The sequence below is a fragment of the Scyliorhinus torazame genome, chromosome 1 (assembly GCF_047496885.1).
Source record: "Scyliorhinus torazame isolate Kashiwa2021f chromosome 1, sScyTor2.1, whole genome shotgun sequence".
In the NCBI taxonomy this organism is placed as follows: Eukaryota; Metazoa; Chordata; class Chondrichthyes; order Carcharhiniformes; family Scyliorhinidae; genus Scyliorhinus; species Scyliorhinus torazame.
Window position 1 is genome coordinate 255,325,456 of NC_092707.1, and position 25,215 is coordinate 255,350,670.

The 25,215-nt window shown below is 47.3% G+C and overlaps 1 protein-coding gene across 4 annotated transcripts in view; it reads left to right on the forward strand.

The window, feature by feature from the left end:
• The window catches only part of adgb (androglobin), a 612,248-nt gene that overhangs the window by 461,331 nt on the left and 125,702 nt on the right, over positions 1-25,215 (forward strand). For 3 of the 4 annotated variants that reach the window (XM_072504722.1, XM_072504728.1, XM_072504738.1), the window contains 4 exons: positions 1,972-2,106; positions 7,790-7,943; positions 8,107-8,294; positions 19,905-20,089. In XM_072504722.1, coding sequence (XP_072360823.1) covers positions 1,972-2,106; positions 7,790-7,943; positions 8,107-8,294; positions 19,905-20,089 — 662 coding nt within the window. The remainder of the gene's footprint in view (positions 1-1,971; positions 2,107-7,789; positions 7,944-8,106; positions 8,295-19,904; positions 20,090-25,215) is intronic. The other variant, XM_072504733.1, reaches the window with a different exon arrangement.

Here is a 25,215-nt window from a genome sequence, read left to right on the forward strand (position 1 = left end):
GAGCTTCTTCAGTGTTGTTGGAGCTGCACTCATCTAGGAAAGTGGAGAGTTTCCATTATATTCTTGACTTGTGTCTTGTAGATGGTGTGTGGACAGGCTTTTGGGACTCAGCATGTGAGTTACTCACTGCAAATCCCTAGCTCCTGATATGCTCTTGTAGTATTTATATGGCTCGTCCAATTCTGGTCAATGGTGACCCCAAGGATTTTGATAGTGGGGGATTCCATTGTGGTGATGCCATTGATGTCAAGGTGGGATGGTTAGATTATTTCATGTTGGAGACATTGCCTGACTCTGTGTAGCACAAATATTACTTGCCACTTATAAGCCCAAGCCTGAATATTGTCCAGGTCTTGCTGCACGCAGACACGGCCCGCTTCAGTATCAGGAATCACGAATGGTGTTGAATCTTCTCTAGGCCTTGCTGCTTTTGGGCATGGACTTTATACAAAGAATTCAACAGCAGCGTGATGCAGCAGATCACAGCTCTTGGACAGATGAGCGAAGTAACTAAGCTCATCTTTAGCTAATCCATCTAGAACAAATCTATTAATTCAATCACCATATTCAACTTTTAGCTGAAAGGTTTTAAGCTTCTTGCATCCCCTGTACCTCTTGGATGTTCTTCGATAAATTAGTCATTCATTATTTGACGAATTGATGACAATCATCAAATAATTTTGTGCATTGCTACTTTGACTCTATGTTCCCAAGTTGTCATGTACAGTTTAGTCTGAAGTACTGTTCCTGATCTACCACATTGGACCATCTTATATGCCTCTGTGAGTTTGTTCCCATTATTCCAAGGCTGAGATGCCCATTTACCTACAATTTGACCATATAACCCACTGGTAATATTTGTCCCACGTCCAGGGTCTCTGAGGCTCCAATCTTTCCTTAAAACTCAGTGATCTGGTGCAAGGCATTGTGGGCAGCACAGTAGCATGGTGGTTAGCACAGTTGCTTCACAGCTCCAAGGTCCCAGTTTTGATTCCCGACTTGGGTTACTGTCTGTGCGGAGTCTGCACGTTCTCCCCGTGTTTGCGTGGGTTTCCTCCAGGTGCTCTGGTTTACTCCCACAGTTCAAAGATGTGCAGGTTAGGTGGATTGGCTATGCTAAATTGCCCTTAGTATCCAAAAAAGGTTAGGTGGGGTTACGGGGATAGGGTGGAGGTGTGGGGATAGGGTGGAGGTATGGGCTTAGGTAGGGTGCTCTTTCCAAGAGCTGGTGCAGAATCGATGGGCCAAATAGCCTCCTTCTGCACTGTAAATTCTATGATTCTTGACAGCTCCTTGAGTTCTTTTGGATCTTAATCATGAACACAACTGGAGACTTTGTATTTCCCAACTGGCTATTTTGTTTCCTCATTAATTGATGGTGTATTAACAGAAACAGTAAAAGGCATATTTTCCATGATTTGTGTTGCTTCAAGTTCCAAAATAACCAAGAAGCATAACTGTATTAGTCCTATAATCGATCAAATCAGAGAGATAGCTAACAAATTGATGGTGCGCTTAAAAGAGATGCGGTTAAGGCTTGTGTGAGTTAATCAGCATTGTTCTCGGAATGTAAATGTGACTAGACATACCAAGGTACAACTGAATAAACAGATGTAGGTGTGTTTGGCCTGCGCTTCTTTGCTGCATATTTTCTCCATTAGTCAATGTGAGCAAATATTTGACTAAGTAGATACCCTAGAGCATAATGTGTTGCTGACCTCAGATGGTTGATGAGGGAGAGCATAAACACCATGGGATTGCCAGTCACTTCCCAGAGTTGTTGGCAGAGGCCTTGGAGCAACTCATTACCTAAAACAATTGTTGCACTGCTGAAGAGAATCAAGGGATTTGGTTAGATTGCATTCCTTCAAACATTTTTATAAAATTAAAGTTACTATGTGTATCGTGTAAACTTTCCTGTGTGTCCAAATGTGGGATTGTGTTTCATGTGCAGTCTTTGTGATTTACCAGGTACATGTTTACTGTAAGTCCAGAACTGGCAAAATTGTATCCTTTTTATGAAGATGAATGGAGTAAAACAGTATATGCTGACTACGCAACCACATACAGTGATCAGCCTCCCAACTCTTGGTTTGTGGTATTCAGGTATGGATTGAAATCACACTCTTTGGCAACATAACCAAGGGTTTCATCTGAGTGTACTTGCATTACTCTTTATAAAATTACTTTCTATCATAATAATTAGCTCATGATTCTTTTCTGTTCATTAGCTTTTTAATTCAGTGATTGCTACTGATCCTGTGCATTGCTACATTGTGCCTATTCCACTGTTACAGTGAACACATCTGTAGTTGCACTGGGAATTAGAACACATGTAAATTCATTGGGAATAAATGCTATGTAGTTTTACATGCAAAATTTGGTCTTTGACCATTTTGATGTGGACGTTTTCACATCTTGTTTGTAAAAAAATGACTGCATCAGGAATGCCCTCCGCAACATCTTGGTTCAACCAGTCAGCACCAAAAACTCCCATTGTTTCTTAAACGATTCTAGGGCTTTATCCTCCACAACTCAATCAGGAAATTTAGTCCCTAGATTAACAATAAAATCCAACCCACATCATGGTTCTCTTTCAAGTTTCCTCAATGTGACTTGATCAATGTCCACAAAGACTAAAACAGAAGGGGGTTATATCCATGTGAAGGATATGCTATTTGTTCCATTTGAAGAATTTACTATTTGTTTTAACAGCACATATGAAAGGTATGTAGTCATCGGTTCCTTTGTTTGTCGATATTGGTATCATTGACAAGTGGTTCACTTTTCCACCATGTTCTGTATATCTTTGTTTATTCCCGGCCAATATTATATATCTCACGCTCTTCACTTGCATTTTGTGATTCTAAGGTGAAAATAGGTGAAATTGTGTCAGTTCCTTGGCGAAAGGTTGGGATAGACCTATTCTGCCTTGATGGTAAAGAGTATTTGCTAATAGTAGACTACTACTCAAATTATCCGGAGGTAGCACAATTATCTAGTTCATAAGCAAATTGTGTAATCATGCACACAAAAGCAACGTTTGTACGACATGGAATACCTGAGGTAGTAATGAGTGATAACGAACCATGTTTCAACAGTAAAGAATGGAAATAATTTGCACAGCAATATGATTTTAAGCATGTAACGCAAGTCCATTATACCCGCAATCAAATGGCAAAGCAGAAAAAGGGTTCAGATAGTCAAGCAGTTACTGAAGAAGGCTATGGATAGTAAACATATTTAGCACTGCTCAGCTATCGAACATCTCCATTAAGTTGTTGTTTATCGCCAGCAGCAATGTTGATGAATAAGAAACTACGAACAACTCTGCTCTGCCATATCAAGCAAAGAGTGAATGAGAAGATAAAAGATCAAAAGGAATCTCAGAAGAACAAACAAAAAGAATATCATGACAAGTCTACCAGGAATCTGAAACCTTTGAAACCAAATTACATGGTGAGGGTGGAAAATTCTGATGGCTGGTCAAAATGTGCTAAGATATTGCAGAAAACAGGTCCAAGGTCCTCTTCTGTGATAACTGAGCAAGGACCGGTTTTAAGGAGGAATAGACGAGCACTCCTAAAAGTGAAACAACCTGTTGCTGAACAGCAAGGCAAGGATGTATATGAAAGTCTACATTCATAGAAACCAACACAAGCAGTGAATGAGTTAAATGTCAATGTACAGAATGATGTTCAGAACAATGATACAATCATAGTAGATATACCTACAGAAGTTCAGAACTTTCACACAGATACACCAGATTTACCAAAGTTGAGACGATCAACGAGAAACAGAAAGAAACCAGAACGGTTGGATCTGGGAATGGACAATATAACTGTACATGTTGTAAAATACACTGTTATGCATATCATATGTAATATTTATTGAAATAATGTATTATATATTTTCTTCAAAATTTCAAGGAAAGGGAATGTAGTGATATGCATAAACAAGTGTATGTGTAAATAGGTATAGCCTCTCCCACCAGTAGGTGTCAGGCAGTAATAGCACATGACACTGCAGCCTGGAGGGAGTCTGGAGGAGAAACCATCGAGGTCAGTCGTGTTTGTATTAGTTCCAGTTTAATAGCATTAGTTTCCTACTCACAGTTATTAAAATTGACTAGTCTTGAACTAGATGTTCTTCAGTACACCGACCCAGTAATTGTCTGTGTACAAGAATATAACAACAGGGAAATCATGAAATGCTCGTTAATTTTTTTTTTAAATCATCCATCATGCCCTGGGATCCCCTCTGGGACCAGGTCTCACTAACATTTTCATTGATTTCCATAAGAGACAAGTTTTCGATGGAATGACCCCAAAACCTCCTAGCTGCATATCTCTGAAACATAGATGATGTTTGCTATACTTCAATCAGCAGCTGCATGTAAGAATTTCCTAATGCAACTCCCTTCCCGTGAACATCATCAATGCAAACACAATTGCTTTAGGCATCCACCATGAACTCTATTCCCTCACCACTGACTCCATCACCCTCAACACAGAAACTTGTGTAGCACCAATATGTAGAAAAACATCCCATGCTTCACAGAGGCACGATAAGACAGAAATGGTACCAAGCATAACAAAGAAATATTAGATGAGATGACCAAATGTTTGGTCATAGCTTTAATATTCCTTTGTGTATAATTTCAAGTAGTTAATGAATATTTACTGTTGAACTACTTAAGACTATGAATACTTTAATAAGACCAACAAACTACTCTCAGCACTTTACAACATGGTAGCAGTAAATGGAGAGACTGCAGAAGAAAATTAAAATCCTGGAAAACTGAAAAGAAAAATCAAAGCATTTTGATCTGAAGGAACGTTCAAGAAGTGAAGGCACAGAAATAAATCACAAGAGAAAGCTTCAAAGCAAGGCTTGGAAGCTGGTCGCTGAAATTAAATTCCCCACTGCAGCAGAAGACTCCATTGAATCCAGCTTCAATACCCAGAGTGTGTCGAATCAGTCGACCTAACAGGGATGAGCTGGAAATTTAAAATTCCTGGACAAATCCTGAAAAATGTTAAACACTGAAGTGATCAGAAATTGCCTTTTAAATCGCAAACTGAGAAACCCGATTCCTGAGTGGATACCTGAACACGTAGCGGCCAAGCAAAATCTGAACAAAGAAAAAAAGGGCTTATTTAAAATTAATCATAACTGAGTGAGAACTTTAAAAACAGAGCGAAAGCCAGGATTCGGTGCTTTCAATATTAAAGAAGATTGTGGAAAAACAGGGAAGACTCTAACCAGTCAATCCAGGAGGCAATCGTTAAAAAAGTGTCAACACTGAAATTGCAAGTGCCATTACTATGGGCGGCCCACCAAAATTGGCAAGCACGGGAAACTCCTTTGTAGAAACGTTGGCAGTGCAATTTTGGATTTTCGGAAATCTCTTAAAGCTGAACCTGCAATTAAAATTTTAACCATTGATCCAAAATCTATTCAGACCAGTTTGGACTTCTCCAAGGCCCAGATCAATCACAAAATTGGGATTTCTGGATAAAGAGATTCCTTAGATACATGGTTGCTTCAGGTCTGGATAGAAATACAGAAGCTGAGCAAGTTATTCAGTAGGCCTAGTATCCAACAATATAATAGACAAGGAATTCAACAATTAATCTGCAAAATTTAATGACATTTTAAAATCATTCAATGCTTATTTTAACCTCAGAAGTAACTAAATGTTTGAAAGGATTAAATTTAATAATCATGTCCAGCAGCGAGAAGAACCTGCCAATGCCTTCATTTATGAGTTGTATAGAATGGCGAAAGGTTGGTATTACAGTGACCTGAAATCTGAGCTAATCAGGGATAGAATAGTAGTAAGAGTAGCATTCCTGGACATGCTTCAAGCGAAGGAAGATCTAACCCTTGAGAAGGCCATCCAGATTGTCAGAAATTCTGAATCTGTTTGCAGCACAGATCCAAAATAAGGGAGAAAGGAAACCGTGGGACAACCCCATTGTCCAGATAGTGAAACCACATAGAAACAAAGACACTCCGGGCCAAGGGAAGCAATACCCTAATTGACCAGTAAAGCAACCATGCTAGTGTTTGGAGCAAAACACCCCCCCACAGGTGTGAAATGAAATGAAAATCGCTTATTGTCACAAGTAGGCTTCAAATGAAGTTACTGTGAAAAGCCCAGTCGCCACATTCTGGCACCTGTTCGGGAAAGCTGGTACGGGAATTGAACTGTGCTGCTGGCCTGCCTTGGTCTGCTTTAAAAGCCAGCTCTTTAGCCCTGTGCTAAAGTGAACAATGTCCAGCAATTTCAGCCCAATCCATTCAATGTAACCAAATAGGTCACTTCCGGGAAGCTGAAACATGAAGACATGGACGTTTTGCAGAGGATTTACGAGGCTGAGACAGGACACACAATCGTACTTCTTGGGTGAGATCTAAAATTCTGGATTTTTGTTCAGGAATGCGGACATCTCCATTCATGGCCAGCTCACGAACTTTAAATTGTACATGGGAACTATTGTAGCAGTCCTATTGGAAAATCAACCATGGCTTGGAGGCCTTTGGTTACGAACAACAGTCACACCGCTTGATAGACCCAGGGAAATCCAACTTCAGGTATAAGCATGTTCTGGAACCATTAAGGTATGGCAGCAAACAAATCTTCGAGCTGACAAACATCACCCATAATCAGTCATTTTCGTTCTTGAGCAGAGATGTCTGTGTAGCCCTGGGTCTCTTCAAAACGGCAGAAGGTGTCAAGACAACCACTGTTGTAAATTATACAGAACTGTAGGTTCCTGAGAGTTCCTAGAAGGATTCTCTCGACTGTGACTTCAGCACTGAATTAACTTCTCTCTTTGCAAAGCCGATTTGTCCAGTTTCATTACAGGTGCCAGAAGCCCCCATTGGTCAGATCAGCCAAACACTCAGATGGTACCACACCACCTGCAGAAGATGTCAGTCAAGAAAAGAACCAGCAACGAAAATCAACCTTTGACTTCAGTCAGAGAGATAAACCCTGAGACCACAGAGAAGATACTGCAATCCTCAGCCAGTATGACATTGCCACAAACAATGCTGGAACTGAGTAGCAGCTGTCCATTGATGACAGCACACCACGTAGCCAAACACCAAGGTGAACTCTACTGAGCCACACCCTCGCAACATTAAGTGCCATTCTCCATCCTGACGTGGGTCACAGTGAGCCTCACAAAGGAAGATGGATAAAATACACCAAGAAGACTAGCTTGAAGTTTGTACACCCCATAAAGACCGGGATCAGCGACCGGTTGGGAAATCAACAAAGAATGATTCAATGCCAAAAAATCAGAGAGGATAAAAATATACCCCGATACCAGAACAATTTCTAATTCAATAAGGTTTGCCTGCAGTGACAGAGCCTACCATTCCTCTGGGAATAAGACATGGAACGTTATAAGACCTGAACCTATGAACTCAAACTTTATGGGGGGAGATGGGGTATTGGTTAACGTGGGGCTGAGTATGGGGCCCCATAGTGATGTAAGCGAACACCTGACCCACATTTAGGGTTTAGTGTAGTGGTCGATAGAGCCATAAGTAGAAGCAATCATGGAGACAGCTCCTAGCTTGGGCATTTACTGTACCTCTGAATGTAATTTCTAGCAGTTACTGCTAACCGTTGAACTACAAATACCTCAATAAATCCTACCAAACAATGCCCAACGCCTTACAAGCCAGCTCCTCATTATAGAGCCTAAAGCCACCACTAAACTTTGCTTTCACATAACAATGCTTTAACTGCATGAACTTGTTTTATCTGCAGAGAGACCTTTCATGTGCCTGAGGACATGCTGGTGGTGCCGAAGATTTACTCTGTACTGCCAGCTTGCGTTCTTCATGTAGTCAATAATGATACAGGAGAGGAAGTTCCCAGGGTTTTTCAAAAAGTAGTTCCATTCGTGTACACTAAAAATTTGGTAGGTACATCCAATTGGTAGAGATTGGATCACCACTGTATTGCGTGGAATTTACTTCTGTGCTCTTTGACTGCAAATATTTTATTCAAATTAACAAAAATCTGAATCATAAATGGATGCCTAAAACCGTAAATGTTTTTTTTATACATATATATATCTCTAGGGTGGCTATACATTCACGGTTGAAGCCCAAACAGGGAGCCTGCCAGTTCCCCCTGGTAAATGGAAATTACGTTTGATTGGCTCCATGTTTCCTCTTCCTAGTCTGGCAAGTGATACTGTGAACTACGGCTTTTCAATGAAGGAGATTAAGTCCTACTACATTCCAAATGACAAGAACATTATCTTCAGGTAGTCTTTAAAAAAATGCTTAACATTGCAAATGCTGACATGTCTTTGAAAATAATTTTGAAAGAGGAATTCTTAAGCTGATCACGGATTCCATTTTCTCAGATGAAAGCCTTATGAAAAGTGACAGCTGGTGGCTAAGCTAAACGCCAAGAACCTCAAGTACAAAATGACTTCTGTGCAAGATCAGAATGAACTACAGCTGGAGCAATTTAATAATGTTTATGAATTCTGACTGTTAAGGAATGCAATTCACTAGCTTGACTTGAAGTAAAAATAGAACCAGAATCAGGTTACACGAAATGATCACCGATTTAGAAAATATAATAAAAAGGGTATGGATGCCTTATGAAGATTTTCCTGACAGATGAAGTAATTTTACAGTGAGATTTGGGGTCACACTGGTTCACCTTGGACTGTTGGAGGTGATGCTGTTGCCGAAGTCTCTACTTTACCATTTGTTGTACTTCATGCAGTGCTTGGTTTTTTTCATTCTTGCAAATATAACATTCAACATCTTTGTTAGTGGTGCCCTGGCTGTGGTTTGGTTCTGGTGGCGATGGAAGGGGCATGATCCGTGGCATCTCCACGAAGTCATCCTTGGGAACCAGTGGAGGATCCGGCGTGTGCGTACGGTGCAGTTGCGAGCGTGGAAGGCGGCACAGAGCCCGCTGATTGCGCCTACGCACCAATCCATCCGCCCTGCATGCCAGGAACAAGGTGGAGTCTGTTTTCTTTTTATGTTTGTGGTGGACGGCATCTTGTAGCCGATGGGTCGTTGCCATCGAAGTAGCACCATCACTAATATAATGCAAGGCGATGACTGTGCCAGATGTGGAAGTTGGCCAAGACCGTGTACGCTGGTTCCGGCCACCTGCTGTGCCGGAAGGGCGACTCCGCAGAGAAACGTCGAAGCATGTCGCCTTGGATAGAGAATTGTTGCTCGCATCAACGTCTGGCGATGGCGCGAGTTGGTGTGTCCATCTTGGACCGCCGGTGCTGGTTGCCACTGCCGACCCAGTGGGACTGCCACGCGATCCATTCCCTGTCGCCGTGGCATCTGCCATCACCCTGAGCGTGCCATCACCGAGGCCGCGACACCGCCCGTCCGGAGCAAGGTCTGGCATGCGCAGATCAGAGTCGGCGCTTGGCTGCTCCCCATCTGGAGTCCGGTCTGCCTTCCGTCGATGCCCCCCGTCCGGAGTCCCAACAGGTTCACTGGAGGCAGCCGAGATTCCCTGAAGCTGCACTTCTGGAGTCGGAACATGCAGGAATGCACCAACCAGTGGAGAGGCTCGAGCCATCGAGGGTGGAAGCGGTGCGCCGCCACCGCAGTCGTCAGTGGTCCCACCGTGATCGTTGAGTGCCTCGGTACGCACTAGGCGAGGTCTGTCACCTTGCACCTTTTGCATGGGAAGTGGGATGCTGTCGTCACTCGTCTCACATCCCGTGGATAGATCGTCATTAGCAGCTTGCTGTTCACTAGGGTTGGGTAAATTGTCAGAGTTTTCATCTGGTGGTGCACACCATGTCGGTGGACTGTCATTGTCTTGCCATTGTCCTTCATTTGGGCTTTTCTTCTTTGGAACTTTAAATCTTCCCCCAGACATTGCAGAACCTTGTTTATTACCCCCAAATTCTCCCATATGTATGGTCTCGAATATAGTATCCACTGTTTCTATCGACATTGTACCATTTTCCAAAGAACATTCCGTTTCACTTTTCTTCTCAGGTACCTCATATGTAACTTTGTTTGATGTACATGCCTTCATGGTCTCTGGGTCTGATTTTGCTGGGACTGGCATGGTCACAGTCTCTCTTTTACTGTTCTCAATTGCCCACATTATACTCCCCATACATAACTGCTTAAGCACTGGGGTTAGTGTGGTACAATGGATAATCGGGTCGACCTTATCTGCATCTTCATCATTAGTGGAAAGCACACTTGGTTCACTTGAAACTGCTGTGGGTGTTAAATTCGTTATCTGGCTACTCGATGTCGGTGCCCTCAGGATTCTTGCTCCAATGTTCTGCTCAATAATCAGTGGAGTGTGTATAGGTTCAATGCAATTAATGTTCCCCTCCAGGTTTGAAGAGTCATTACTGACTAACTGCTGGTCTCCGAAGTTGGGATTTTGCGGTATTGTGTTGAAGGGAGACATTTGTCCCTGCTGTAGATATGATTCAGGTTGTGTTATTTCCATTACCTGAGGATCAATGTCTTGTCCATTTTTTCGATCCGTACTAAAACACTGGCAATTCTCAGTCTGCTCCTTGCAAGTTAAACATACAATTAATTTTGTTAGCAAATCCTCAGCATCCTTCTGTGGCCGTGCTGCATTATTAATCTCTGTTCGGCTACAATGATCCTGAAGGTCAGCGCATAAACCTTTTTTCTTCGGGCTTGGACGAGGCGATTCCTTTGGCTTGTCTTCAGTTGGGCTTGAACAGTCTTCAGCGCTGTGCCCTTTATTGTAGCATGAGAGACCGTCATGGTCATGCTGCTGTGTAGTGGAGCATGGTAGGCTGTTATAGCCTTCTTGCTGTTCACGGGAGCATGGCAGACTTGCATCGTCTGCCGCTGGTTGGTCAGGAGAGGTTGCTAGACCCTCATGGTCTTGTTCCTGCAAGGACTGCGCTCTGGAGTCTTGCGTTCCTTCCATCGTGGAGTCCGTCCACGAGCTCTCTGTGGAGGCTTGTGACACTGGAGTCACTTCTTGTTCGTGCAAGGACTGCGCTCTGGAGTCTTGCGTTGCTTCTATCGTGGAGGCTGTCCACGAGCTCTCTGTGGAGACTTGTGACACTGGAGTCACTTCTTGTTCGTGCAAGGACTGCGCTCTGGAGTCTTGCGTTGCTTCTATCGTGGAGGCTGTCCACGAGCTTGCTGTGGAAGCTTGTGACACTGGAGTCACTTCTGGTTCATGCGAGGACTGCACTCTGGAGTCTTGCATGTCTTCTTTCATAGAGTCGGGAACGTTGAGCGGGACGTGGACCACGCTCTGTGTGGCAGCAGGGCACTCTCCGTGTGCTTGCACCGCTCCCTGTCTGGTAATGTCAGGCTGCAGCATCATCCGGTACTGATAAGTTGGAACGTCATATCTGCTGGATTGAAGATCCTCAAATCCGAAAAATGAATCCGCATCTGCGTCGGATTCAATATGGGGGCCGCCAATGTGCAACACGAAAGGTTCGTCCGAGTCATAGTCATATAGGACCACGGAGCTATCATTGGGCTCGCGAGGTCCGGAAACACTGTAAAAATCGTCATCGAAGTATTCAAGGTCGGAATCATCGGCTTGTGCGTAGGTAACTGCTTGTCGGAGGGTTCTTCGGAGGTTAAATTCATCTCCTGGGTCAATTTGCGGCACTGTGCTGTCATTCCAGGTGAAGGAAGGTTGTTTTACAGCTTTAACAGATTTTTGTTTTTTTGATTTGGGACGTTTCCCTTTTAAATTGGATTTGGGACATTTCCTTTTTAAATTGATCCAGTCTTGGGCCTCTGACATCCTGACGCTCGGTATGTAGCACGTAGGAAGCGACTGCACATGCTCAGATCGCTGTTCCTTTACCGATGGCCGTTTTCTTAACTGCGCATGCGGACCATATTGCGCATGCGCATACGAAACTTCCGGTTCTGCGCACTTCTCGCGCAACTGTGCTAGCGTTATACCTTTAGCAAGATGGCCGCCGACCTCGACCCAGCCTTTTCTCAGGCCCGGGACCTCGGGCTCCGGGATCCCAGCCACGAGGTGAGTACTGCAGCTTTTCTTACCTTTAAGTCCCCATTGGATTGCGTATTCTTCACAGTACTTGGCGAATTTGCCCATGACTGCCTGGTAATCGTGCCTTTGCTGCCTCCTGAAGAACCTGAACCTTCTGAACATTGCTCTTGCCCTTGCACCGGCGACGATGAGGAGAAATTCAATTTTTTCCTTATCATCCAGGTCTTGGAGTTCAGCTGCCGCCAGGAACAACTCGAACATTTGCCGGAATCGCCGCCAGTTTTCGTGGAGGTCGCCGTCGCACTGGAGCACCTGCGGAACCGGGAGCTCGTACATCATGCCTGGGCACTGCTGGTTGTCTCTGTACACTGAGGTATGCCGGCAGGTATCGATCCACTCCTGTACCATGTGGTGTTGGGTGCTCTGGTGCACAGATGAGCCAACACAGTTGTATGTGGTACAACTCTATTTTATTATAACTCTTATAATACAGTTCGTTCTGGATACTCTGCACGTGCTGTCTCCCTGAGTGTCCTTGGCAATAGCTGTGTCCTGGTTCCCCTCTGCAGCTCTTACTGACCACCAGGGGTTGTGTCTGTGCTTTTATATCTTTCTGTCATTGGTTGTGGTGTTGTGTGTTCTGATTTGTCTGTTGGTGTGTCTATCATGATGTGTGTGTTTGAATATCATGACAAAAATTTTCCTCATGTCACCTCTGTTTCTGTTGACCTTATATCGGTATCCTCTGGTCACCACACCATCTGCCACTGCAAACAGATTATCCTCACTTACTCCATCAAAACCCTTCTGATTTTGAACATTTCTGTCAAATCTCTCCTTGACACTCTCTGCTCGAAGAAATATAATCCTAGATCCTCTAACCCTTACATGTAATCAATGTCCCTGATTCCCTACTACCATTCTAGTCAATCTTCACGCCACCCTCTCCAAATTTCTGGACATTCTTCTTAAAGTGTGGTGTCAACATTGGCCGCAATGTTCCAGCCTAACTAGTGTTTGATAAACATTTATCACAGGCGGAATTGGGCGGAGAATCAATTCCAACACCAAAATCGTGGTGGGCGATGTTTGCATGCCAAATCGCAATTCTCCAGTGCCACAACAACGGCGTCAATGCATTCCACTCTGCACGTACAGTAAACGCCGCTGGCGTCTCATTAGCGTGCCTGACCCAGTATTCTCCACCTCCGCCGGAGGGAATTCCCGACGACGAGGTTCACTTCTGCTTTTAAAAATCGACAAACAGGCGCCATGGCTGATGAGGGAGAGAGAGGAGATAGGACACAGGGAGGCGCGATTGTCGATTGCCAATCCTGACACTGGCTGGGAGTAGGAGGGCCCTGCTGGTGGGGGGTTGGGGTGGGGGGTGACATGGACGGGCATGGGGCCGGGGTGACCCCCCCCCCACAGGACTGAGGCGGTGTCCAGGCAGGGACCACCATTGCTGCAGAGCAAGGCACCCATCTTGATGCACACCCAACTGACCACCCACTTTGGCCCCTGGTTCTGCAGAGTGACACCAGCCGTAAGGGTGCCCCCAACACCCCTGCCCCCCCAAACCGGCCGACACCCACCGGCAGGGCATCACACGGCCCACCCAAATGCAACGCCCACACTAGCCCCTACAGGGGAGCGCTGGAGGGGAGCAGCATATCGTACCGCTGGCATGGGCATAGGGGCAGCACCAACCGACAGTACCCCTGGCAGCAGAGATGGGTGGCAGGGCCAGAGACCCATACAGTGCCGGCCACCGATTCGGCCAAGAGTGTGGGGATTGGGGGAGGGGGGAAGAACATGCGAGGACAGAGTCTGCAGTGCCAACCAGGGCCACTGTGTAGCCAGGTGGACTTGGTTGGGCACGGTGGTACACACCATGCTAACTTGTCTTCCTTTCACCCCCTGCAGTCAATGGATATTGGAAACAACCAGCAATGGCGTCCTAATCGCCACTGCCCTGGGGTTTGCAGCTGGAGCTGCCCGAGGAGGAGGAAGCTGCAGCAGCAGAGTATGTCCGCTCAAGGCAGCTGCTGAGGATGGGAGCTAGCCACCCAACAGGCCAAGGAGAAGGTGCAAAGGAGGCACTGCATGAGGCCTCGCATGTACAGGCAGCACCTGTCATTCGAGGACCTGCCAAGTCTCCGGCTGAGCAGGGGGACAGTGCGACACACCTGCCAGATCATGGCGCACCTGCACTGTGGGGTACTGGGGGAGGAAACCCGCTCCCGGAGGTCATAGAGATGACGGTCGCCCTGAGCTTTTACGCAACAGAGTCCTTATAATCGCCGTGTGGGGACCTGTCCGGTATCTCTCAGAGCTTGGTGCACAGGTACATCCATGCCATCAGAGGCCTTATGTGCTCAGATGGCTCAATACATCCATTTCAATGTGGATCAAACCCACCAGGATGCCCAGGCAGCAGGCTTCGCCGCCATTGCCGATATGCCCCAGGTTCAGGGGGTGATGGACGGGATGCATGTCGCCCTATGAGCACCTACGAATGACAGGCCGCTCTACACAAACTGAAAGGGGTCCCACTCAATCAATGTGCAGCTGGTGTGCGACCATCAGTTGCGCATCATGCACGTCTGCGCCCGTTACCCAGGCAGTGTGCACGATGCCTTCACCCTGGCACACTCGCCGACTTCCGGCCTCTTCGAAGCACACCCCCAGCTGGGGAGCTGGCTCCTGGGCGACAGCGGTTATTCATTGTGGTTGTGGCTGATGACGCTTATCTGGAGCCAACAGAACGCGCGGAGACCCGCTACAATAACGCCCATGCAGCCACCAGGGGGCGTGATCGAGCGGTGCTTCGGCATCCTGAAGATGCGGTTCATGTGCCTGGACCGCTCTGGAGGGGCCTTCCAGTATGGCACTGGAGGGTCGCCCGGATTGTGGTGGCCTGCTGCATCCTCCATAACATCGCGCAGCAGAGGGACGATGTGCTTGAGCAGGAGGATGAACACCAGTCCTTATCCAACGAGGAGGATGTGGGGGGAGGGCGAGGATGGGCAGGACATGGGGCCCACCAGTCACAGGAGGCCACACAATGTATGCGCCAGGGCCAATGCGCATGGGACGCTCAAATTGCCTCCAGGTTCATCAACTGGGGGGGGGGCACGGCGCGGTGAGCGGTTCCCGCCCTGCGACCTGGGTCCCCTTTGGCGGGTATCTTCTGTGGCGACCAGGTCAGGATGGGGCCCTGCTGCTGCTCCGATGTCCCAGCTGGCGTGGTGACCATGATTAGACAGCGGGGGGAGTGGGGGTGATCAGGGCGTGTGGTGAGGGGGGTGTCTTTGGGTGGGGGGAGTAGGGGTGGTGGCGGTGGTGGAGGGGGGCTGTTGTGGGGATGGGGGAGGGGGTTTGATACACGTGCCATGGGGAACTGCACCTCAGCGGGGTCTCACCTCCTCGCCTGATGTCGATCACCACCCCAGCGACTGCCCTTTCCTCGGGCCCGCCGAACACTTCCAGGGCCCACTGCTCTGCCGCGTTGAGGTCCGACGGTTCCCCTCCCTCCAGTCTTTTCCTACTCCCGGCAGTTATAGATGGCCTTCTGTGGGAGGGGAAAGACAGAAAACGCACAGTGTTAGACAGTCCGACACACGCAGCCCAGGGGGGAGTAGCTGGTGGCTTCAGTGGCCAGGGCAGCCAGAGCAGTAGGAGGGGAGTATTCCGCAATTGTAATCTCCGACCTTTGCCACATGACGTGGATATGATATTGGAGACGGGCCAGCACAACGACCCCTCATGGCCCTCCTTGCTGACTAGGCATTCTGTGAACAGATATTGCAAGCCATAGATGGATACATTACCAACAACCAGAATGGAGAGATCTCACCTTCCGCAATCTGGGAGGCACTGAAGGCGGTGATAAGAGGGGAAATTATTGCATACAAGGCGCGCAAAGATAGCAAGGGGAGGGCGGCCAGGCAGCAGCTGGTTGACTCCATACTGGAGGTGGATCAGCGGTACTTCTCGGCTCCGACCATTGAACTACTGGCGGAGAGGAAAAAGCTACAAATTGACTTTGACCTGCTCTCCATGGGGAAAGCAGTGCACCAGGCCCGCCAGACACGGGGAACATTTATCGAGCATGGAGACAAAGCCGGCCGCCTGCTGGCTCACCATCTGAAAAGCAGGCAGCTACGTGGAAAATACCCAAGTAAAAGACAGAAGCGGCAGTCTAGTCGCAGTGCCAGAACAGATCATTGAAGCCTTTGCAACCTTCTACTGGGAGTTGTACAGCTCCGAGCATCTGGAGTGGGACTCAAAGATTAAGTAGTTCCTCGATAGACTGGACATGCCGGTCTTGGGGGAAGAAAGGAGGTGTGGCCTGGAACCGGGGGAAGTCATGGAAAAACATTAACTCCATGCAGGTGGGGAAAGCACTTGGGCCGGACAAATTCCCGGTGGACGTCCCTAAAATAATTCACGCCAGCACTGGCCCCACACCTGCAGGGGATGTTTGCAGACTCATGAGCAAGGGTACCTTGCTGCCAACATTGGCTCAGGCCTTAATATCGCTGATCCCAGAAAAGACAAAGACCCGATGGAGTGCAGCTCCTACAGACCCATCTCACTCCTTAACATCAACGCTAAGATTGTGGCAAAAGCCCTGGCAAGACTGCTGGAGAGCTGTGTGCCAGAGGTAATCGCGGAAGATCAGACTGGCTTTGTCAAGGGCAGGCAGCTAACAGCTATCATCATGCGCCTACTGAACATCATGCGTCTACTGAACATCATGCGCCTACTGAACATCATGTGCCTACTGAACATCAGACGCCTACTGAACACAGGAGCTTTTACCAAAACAAAGTTTATTATAAGAATGTAGTTAACATATTTAAAACACTTAGCAAGAATTTGTAATCAATTACAAACATGGAAAAAACACAACAGCTACAGTAATCTATGTATATAACTCTTAATGAATCCTCCTTACCTGTTCCAATTCAATACAAAGTCCAATAAAAACAAAACCCCTTTCAAGGCGTGGCCCAGCACACTGTAATCTCACTTGAATGTGCTCCTTCACAAAAATGCACAGTTCAGTTTGGTGGCCCTTTAATCGCTGCCCTCCCCCATTTGCAGTCAGCAAGTGTCAAAGATGCCTGCAGAACCCCCACAGCAGTAGAATTTGGAATCATGATACTTTTCACCTGCACAATCACAGCTGGTAGCACGTTGGCTGTAAGTTCTTATTGCCAGACCAGTTTGGACCTTTCCTCTGTGAGAACGGAAATCGCAGTCCCACCCCCACTTTGTCACTGAGGAAGTGAACACTAAGATTACCCTCCCTCATGGATCTCTGACTCCACCTCCTGTATCCTTTGCTCCCATTGCTCTTGTGGTGCTTATCTGTCAACTAGTCCACAGATATTCCGAGGTGGATGGGCCTATGCCCCATGTCTACTTCAGCCCTCAACATCGTGAGGCCACGTGCACTGTTAAACACATACCCAGCTAGACACCCTGACTTTTGAGATAGCCCTCCCGAAACCAATGTGGCGCTGACACCGAAGCCGGACACTGATTTACATCAGCGCTGCCCAAGACAAGGTAAGTGAAGAGCCCTCAAATGGAGGAATGAAGTGCATGTTGGCAGGGGAACATCACTTATGTACCGTTGTGAAACAAGTCAGCCTTATGATCCAACGCAGCAGGATGATTCTGGCGAGCAGGGATCATAATTTCATTTCATTTTCATAATTAGATGAAAATAAATGGGAATGGAGATCCTAACGTTCAGGAGTGGGAAACGTCACCCTGCAGTGGCAGGGTAAGTGAACGCTCAGAAACACTTTTTACAACAACGTAAAACAGATTTTTGTAATCTCATTACTTTTTCTGCTCCCACCTGTCGCAAATCGGGGCCAAAGGCATCGCTTTTGCAGTCAGCAGTGAAGGAGCTTGGGGGATCTGCAGTGGGCGTGAACAAGGCAAGGCACAGCTCTTCAAGTAATCAGATTGAAGAATCCTCACTGACCCATTTGGATTCTAAACCAGAGAGTATAATTAGATTTAATTCATGCACAGCGAGTGAAAAAAGAGGGAAAGAATAGGAGATTAAGAGGGAGATGGATAAAAAGCGACAAACGATATGTTTAAAAATACTCAAGCAACACCTTGATTTTAAAATTATAATCCTTGTTATGAAATTCCTTCATGTCTTTGCCCCTTCCCTTATCTCTGTAATTACCCCTCAACCCACTGAGATATCTGCAATCATCTAATTCTGACTACTTGAGCACACTGATTTTAATCACATGATCATTAGTGGCAGTTCCTTCAGCTGCCTGGCCCTAAAATCTGGAATTCCCTTCCGACACCTCGCCACCTCACTACCTCGCTTGCCTCCTTTAAAATGCTCCTTAAAACCTACCTCCTTGACCTCGGATCATCTGGCCTAATGTCTCCTTTTGTGGCTTAGTGTTATATTTTGTTGTATAATGCTCCTGCAAAGCTCCTAGTGGTATTTTATTATGTTGAAATCTGGGAAGGATGGCAGCCAATTTCCTCACAGCAAGCTCTCAAAAGTTAACAATGTGATAAAAGCTCAGGTGATTTGTTTCAGATTTTAGTTAAAGGCTAAAGACTGTACAGGAAACTGGGGAGAAATCCCCAGCTGATCGTCTTCAAAGAATTACCATGAGACTTGTTGTGCTGACCTCCATTGGCACATGAGGCCACAGTTTAACATCTCACTTGAAAGACAGCACCTCCAACAGTGCTGCACCCTCTCAGCCCAGCACTAGGTGGGTGAGCCTACATTTTGCATTCAGCGCCTCACATGGGACTTGAACCCACAATGTTGTCACTTACACATCAGAGAATACAAACAATAAGCTGCATCTGATATTTGACTCACTGCTCCAGGTGAACCATTGGTCTCAGATTTCCTTGTACCCCTTGCTGGTCTTCTACAGTCACTGGGATGATTGGAGGGTAGCTGTAACTACCTGAGGGCAGTATTGCATCTCGCTAAGGAAAAGGTAGTGTGGGCTAAATATGACTGCCTGATCTTTTTTTGGTGAAAGTGGGGAGATGTGTCAAACTCCATAGAATTACAGAGAAATAATGAGTAATAGTTAACAGTTATTGAATTCTTGCAGTTTCACAGAACTTCACTGAGCTGTAGTATGTTTGTGGAATTGGGGAATCATTTTGAGAGTCCCTTGCAGGAAGAGATTGCATATGGCGGGTATTGCTCTAGCAAATAAATCATTGACTCCTTCAACCTTGTTTACTGGACAATTTCTTGCTGATATTTTGGAAGTTACGGTAAATTTGCTGAGATGAGACTGAGGGTGGGACCTCGCCCACTGTCTGTGTGGATCAGGGAATTAGATGTGCTGGTTGACACAATCCTCCCTTTCTGTCCAGTGAGGCTCTGCATGGGGGGAAGCAGGACCTTGTGAAATTTATCTTTTGTGTATGTAACAGAGAATTGTATGATGCCAAGCTAAAATTTTCTCCTGAGGTTTTCGCGTACCCTTCCCTCTAGCTGAGTCTCTAATACGCGCCTGACCCAATGTCTGATCTCTTTTCAACCCGGCTTCCGATCTTCCGTTAACAAGGCTTCCTATTCCCACCTTTCCCCCAGTAAACCGGGCTCAGCATCCAATTTCCACCCATGTATGACTGGGCTTCGCTTACAGCAGTTACAGCAGTCCGATTTTATTTAACTTCATGCCAACTGGCTCATCAGCTTGATGGAAGTGGGATTGAGGCGCCTTGGGTCATGCCATTCAGGATCATACTTCTGCATATCAAAATTTCATTCAGGATCATACTTCTGCATATCCCAATTTGTGGCTCAAGATCTGTTGTTAACTTAACAATATTATGTTTTCACTGACATCTGTTGCAGATATCAGATCAATGCACATGCAACTCACCTGGCTACACTGCACATCCAAACCTCCAAGCCAGATGTATACATCAAGCTGCAAATCCTAGATAACGATAAAGAAGTAGCAAAAGCAACTGGAAAAGGCCATGCTGTAATTCCTTCATTCTTGTTCATCTCAAGTGCAGGACGTCTCTTGGTTTACAGTAAGTGTGGCACCAGGCCGTGCTCTTTTTCCTTTTTCACAGTTTTGAAGGATATGAGGAGAAAATTACCTTCAATGTGTTAAAGGTAGAAAACTGATTGCCAATCAGTTTGCACAACAGGAAAGTATTATTTCACCCTCACCCCTCCAGCCAACTCCTGAGACCCATCTCTTTTCAGAACCACATATTCCTACACCACAAAGAGAGGTTAATCAACAGACCATCGGCAGGTTTTTAGAATGGCAGCCTTTCCTGTCTCACCAACTGCTGAGTCAGTGGGTAACATATCCCCGCTGACATTGTCTGACCCGCAGCAATTTCACACTCCCGAGTGTCAGTTTGGGGCAGGCATGACTAAGCCCCTCACTTTGGAGGAAGTCCCGCATTAGAGAGCTGCGAGTCAGTCAGTTTGGCTGGAAGCTCTCATCTCTGCAATGACAGGAGTGGCAGTGGACAAAAACGAGAGCCTGTGTCCTGGGATTCCAGGCAGAGGTAAATGTTGGGGTTCTCAGGGTGGCTAGGATAGGGGAGGCCTGGGGGTGTTGTGAACATTTGGGGAATTGGGTGTTAAGGAAAGGCCTCGGGGCAAGGGAGGTCCAGTGGTTACAGGACCTTAAGTGGGGCGGGGGAGGTTCTGATGAAGGGCTCCCCTCCATCCCGCGCAACGCCTAAACCAAATTATTTTCTGGCTTCCCCCATACCCGGGAACTCCTCCACCAGCCTAAAAATTAAGGCTGTGGGAATCGGCCCTTAAGTGGTCAATAATTGGGGCAAAGGCCCCATCTGATAATAATAATTGTGGCGCACAAAGACTCCGTGAGACGAATAGAGTGAAGTCGATGAGGCTTTATTAAGCGTGTCTGTTCCCCAGCAGCCCGATAGTAAACTGGCCTGCGGGGGAAGGCACCGGCTTCTTATACTTCGCCTTCAGGGCGGAGCATGAGGTCAACGGCCAACCAGGACCCGGGATCTGTCAGCCAATGACATTAGGGCTTCCAGTCCCACATGACCCCCAATACATACTACCACAATAATCATCTTTATTATTGTCACAAGTAGGTTTACATTAACACTGCAATGAAATTACTGTGAAAATCCCCTAGTCGCCACACTCCGGCGCCTGTTCAGATACACAGAGGGAGAATTCAGAATGTTTAATTCACCTAACAGCACGTCTTTTGGGACTTGTGGGAGGAAACTGGAGCACCCGGAGGAAACCCACGCAGACACGGGGAGAACGTGCAGACCCTGCACAGACAGTGACCCAAACGGGAATCGAAACTGGGATCCTGGCACTGTGAAGCAACAGTGCTAACCACTGTGATACTGTGCCGCCCATCTGAGGCCTCACCCACCCCAGCATAAAATTGCTGAGAGGTTGGGATGGGTAGAAACCCAGTCGAAAGGGACATCTGGTGGCGGCCATGTAGTGAGTGGTCGCACATTTGGTAGCTCCTGCGCGAGGTGGATTTTTCCCATTCGTAGGGTGGACGTTTTGATGGAAAGAGGTGCAGGGATGATTGGAGAAAGCGAGACTCCACTGATGGGGCTGGTGGATGGATCAACAGGCCAGAAGTGGGGTGAAAAGAAGGGAGCAGTTGGAGCAAGAAAATCTTTGTGCGTCACAGGTCAAGATGGCAGAGGGTAAAAGTCCTGTCCTGCCCCTCCAGTGGTCGACAGAGCAACTGGTGAATGTCTTGAACGAGAAGTTCTGCCAACGGAGGAGGGAAGACCAGGAGGACCTTGCCGGGTCCATGGAGCCACTAAAAGCGGGAATTGACTGCGTGGAACAGAGGCTGGAATCCCAGGGCCAGGCTATTCGGAAAGTGGAGGAGAATGAGGAGCAGCTCGCCTCTTTGGAGGCTGAGATAGGTGTGATGCAGGAAACCCGAAAAGCGGTTGAAAGAGAAGGTAGAGGACCTGGAGAATTGCTCCAGCAGACAGAATTTGCAAGTCATGGCGAAGCCTGAAGGAGTCGAAGGAGCAGACACCAGGGCATATGTAACTAAGATGCTGGTGACTTTGATGAGGTGGGGGCTTTTGACCGACCTTTGGAGGTCGACCGAGTGCACAGGGCGCTGATGAGGAAGACGCAGGTGAACGAGCCGCCGAGGATGATGGGGTGCTTCTCTACCGGTTCCTGGATAAGGAAAAGATTCTGAGATGGGTGAGGCAGACGACGAGGTGCACCTGGAAAGGAAACGAGCTGTGGGTGTACCAAGATCTGGGTGTGGACCTGGCGAAGAGGAGGGCTGGGTTTAACCAGGTGAAGGCTGCCCTCTTTAAGAAGGGGATAAAGTTTGGGATGTTGTACCTGGTCCTCATCTGGGTGACCTTTAACAACCAAGAACACTATTTTGATACGCCAGAGGAGGCGATGGAATTTTTGAGGGACAATTGACTGGCAGGAGAAGGAGGACCCTGAACTTTGGAGGAGGTGTGAGGAGATGTTTGATTTTCTTGTCTTTTTTTGATGGTTGTAGGAGAACTTTTCTCCTTTGAAATGTTTTGTTGGGTTTGGTGGTGGGATGCTTGGGGAGTGTCAAGGGTTAGTGCACCTTTTTTCTGTTTCTTTGTTGTTTGTTACATGGAGGTGTGCGAGCGGGGTTGGTGAGTTAGTCAGTGGGGGGTAGGAAGCTTAGAGGCTGCCGGGCTAGCTAACAGAAGCACAGTGGGGTGGGGGGAGGGGGGTGGGGGCAGGTGGTTGGCGAAGAGGAGGCAGATGGGGTTGTTGTTTTGTTTGGGGAGGGGGCGTGGCTGATATGGCACAGCAAGAAAAGGAGTGAAAGCGGTGGGCATCAGAGGGTGGGCCTGAAGGGCCCGGGGCTGACCTATAAAGGGATATGGTTGATCGGCCGGGGAGGAGGAGGGGTTCGCCCCAACCAGGCTGGTCACGTGGAACGTGAGGGGACTGAATGGGCCGGTCAAACGGGCGCGTGTGTTCACACACTTGAGTTTGAATGCAGATGTGACTTTTTTTTACAAGAGATGGGTGGCACAGTAGCACAGTGGTTAGCACTGTTGCTTCACAGCGCCAGGGTCACAGGTTCGATTCCCACTTGGGTCACTGTCTGTGCGGAGTCTGCATGTTTTCCCTGTGTCTGAATTAAAGCTTTCCTCCGGGTGCTCCGGTTTCCTGCCACGAGTCCCGAAAGATGTGCTGTTAGGTAATTTGGACATTCTGAATTCTCCCTCAGTGTACCCGAATAAGCGCCGGAGTGTGACGACTAGAAGCTTTTCACAGAAACTTCATTGCGGTGTTAATGTAAGCCTACTTGTGAGAATAAAGATTATTAAATTAAATTGAAGATCGGGGATCAGATTAGACTGAGGAAAGGCTGGGTAGGGCAAGTCTTTCATTCGGGAATGGACATGAAGACAAGGGAGGTAGCGGTGCTAGTAAACAAGCGGGTAGCGTTCAAGATGGGGAACAATGAGGCAGATACGTGGCGGGGGGGAGGTTGTAATAGTAAGTGGTTAGCTGGAGGGGACGCTGGTGGTTTTGGTTAATATTTATGTCCCAACTGGAACGATGTGGAGTTTATGAGGCAGGTGTTGGGGAAGATTCCGGATATGGACTTGCACTGGCTGATTATGGGGGTGGATTTTAACACGGTCATTGAACCAGGTTTGGAGCGGTCGAGCCCGAGGTCGGAGAAGGTGTCGGCAGTGGCAAAGGAGCTGAAGGGATTTATGGAGCTCTTGCGAGGGGGTGGACCCATGGAGGTTTGGGAGGACAAGGACGAATGAGCTAAGGAGGGTGAATGCGTCTTTGTCGTGTGCAAAGCTCAGTCTTATCCAGTTCAAAGTAGTTCACAGGGCGCACATGACTGTGGCTAGGATGAGTAGGTTTTTTGAGGGTTTTTTGAGTGATGTGTTGGGTGTTCTGGATCACATACAGGTCACCAACACTTGAAATAGTGCAACACTATTTTATTGAATCATTAACTGTTTAAACATACTCAGACTGTGGATTAATACGATACTAGCTTTAACTAAAGACCTTTGCCATGTCCTAACCAGTTGATGTACTCAGCACATGGTAAATGTCTGTGTTGCAGGCTGTGAGCTCTGTCCTCCTAGCTAGCTGCAACTCGAATGAGCGGGAACTCTGATGCCCCCTGTCTTAAGAGTGTGTGTGCTCTCACTGGTGATTGGCTGTGGTGTTGTGTATGTTGATTGGTCCCACTGTGTGTCCATCAGTGTGTGTCTGCACCATGATATACTGGTGTATATTATGACATCCCTCCTTTTATATAAAAAAATGTGCCTGCATGACAATAAATAGTGTGTGGTGAATGTTCCTGACTACGTGTGTGCGAAATATTTACAGGACTATGTACATAAAACTAAGCTATTTACATGGGAAGGTGCCTGGTGCAGAAAAAACAGTATGTCACACAAATAACGAGATGAACACTATATACAAACAACTTGAACGATTAAACGGAAGAACAGAACAGACCAGAGAGTCCATTAGTGCACGAAGTTCACAAATTAAGTCTCTGAGGTGGGCGATGAATTCTGGTTGACCGCGTCAAGGGTGGCTCAGGAGCCACCGGCTGAGGAGCAGGCTGGACTGCGTCAGAGTGAGGAGGATGCAGAGTAACCAGAATCTCCGCATAGTCCAGGTCAGGGACAACAGGAGGGCGTGGCACTGGCGGAGGATCATGTAGCAAGCGCAGAACGAGACGAAGGGCACGTCGATTACGGCGCAGAATGGAACCATCCGGTAGACGAACCAGGAACAAGCGGGGAGCCACCTGCCGAAGAACCACAGCAGTTGCAGACCTGCCACCATCCGGAAGATGGATGCGGACGTTGTCATCTGGAGCCAGAGCAGGGAGATCAGCTGTGGGAGTCATGAGCAGCCTTGTGCTGTGCACGAGACAGTTGCATTCGTCGAAGGGCCGGAACGTGGTCGAGGTCTGGAACGTGAATGGACGGCACCGTCATCCTCAGGGTGCAACCCATGAGCAGCTGGGCTGGCGACAGGCCAGTGGACAGTGGGGCCGAGCAATAGGCCAGCAGGGTGAGGTAGAAGTCGGATCCAGCATCGGCAGCCTTGCAGAGGAGCCGTTTGACTATGTGGACGCCCTTCTCCGCTTTGCCATTGGATTGGGGAT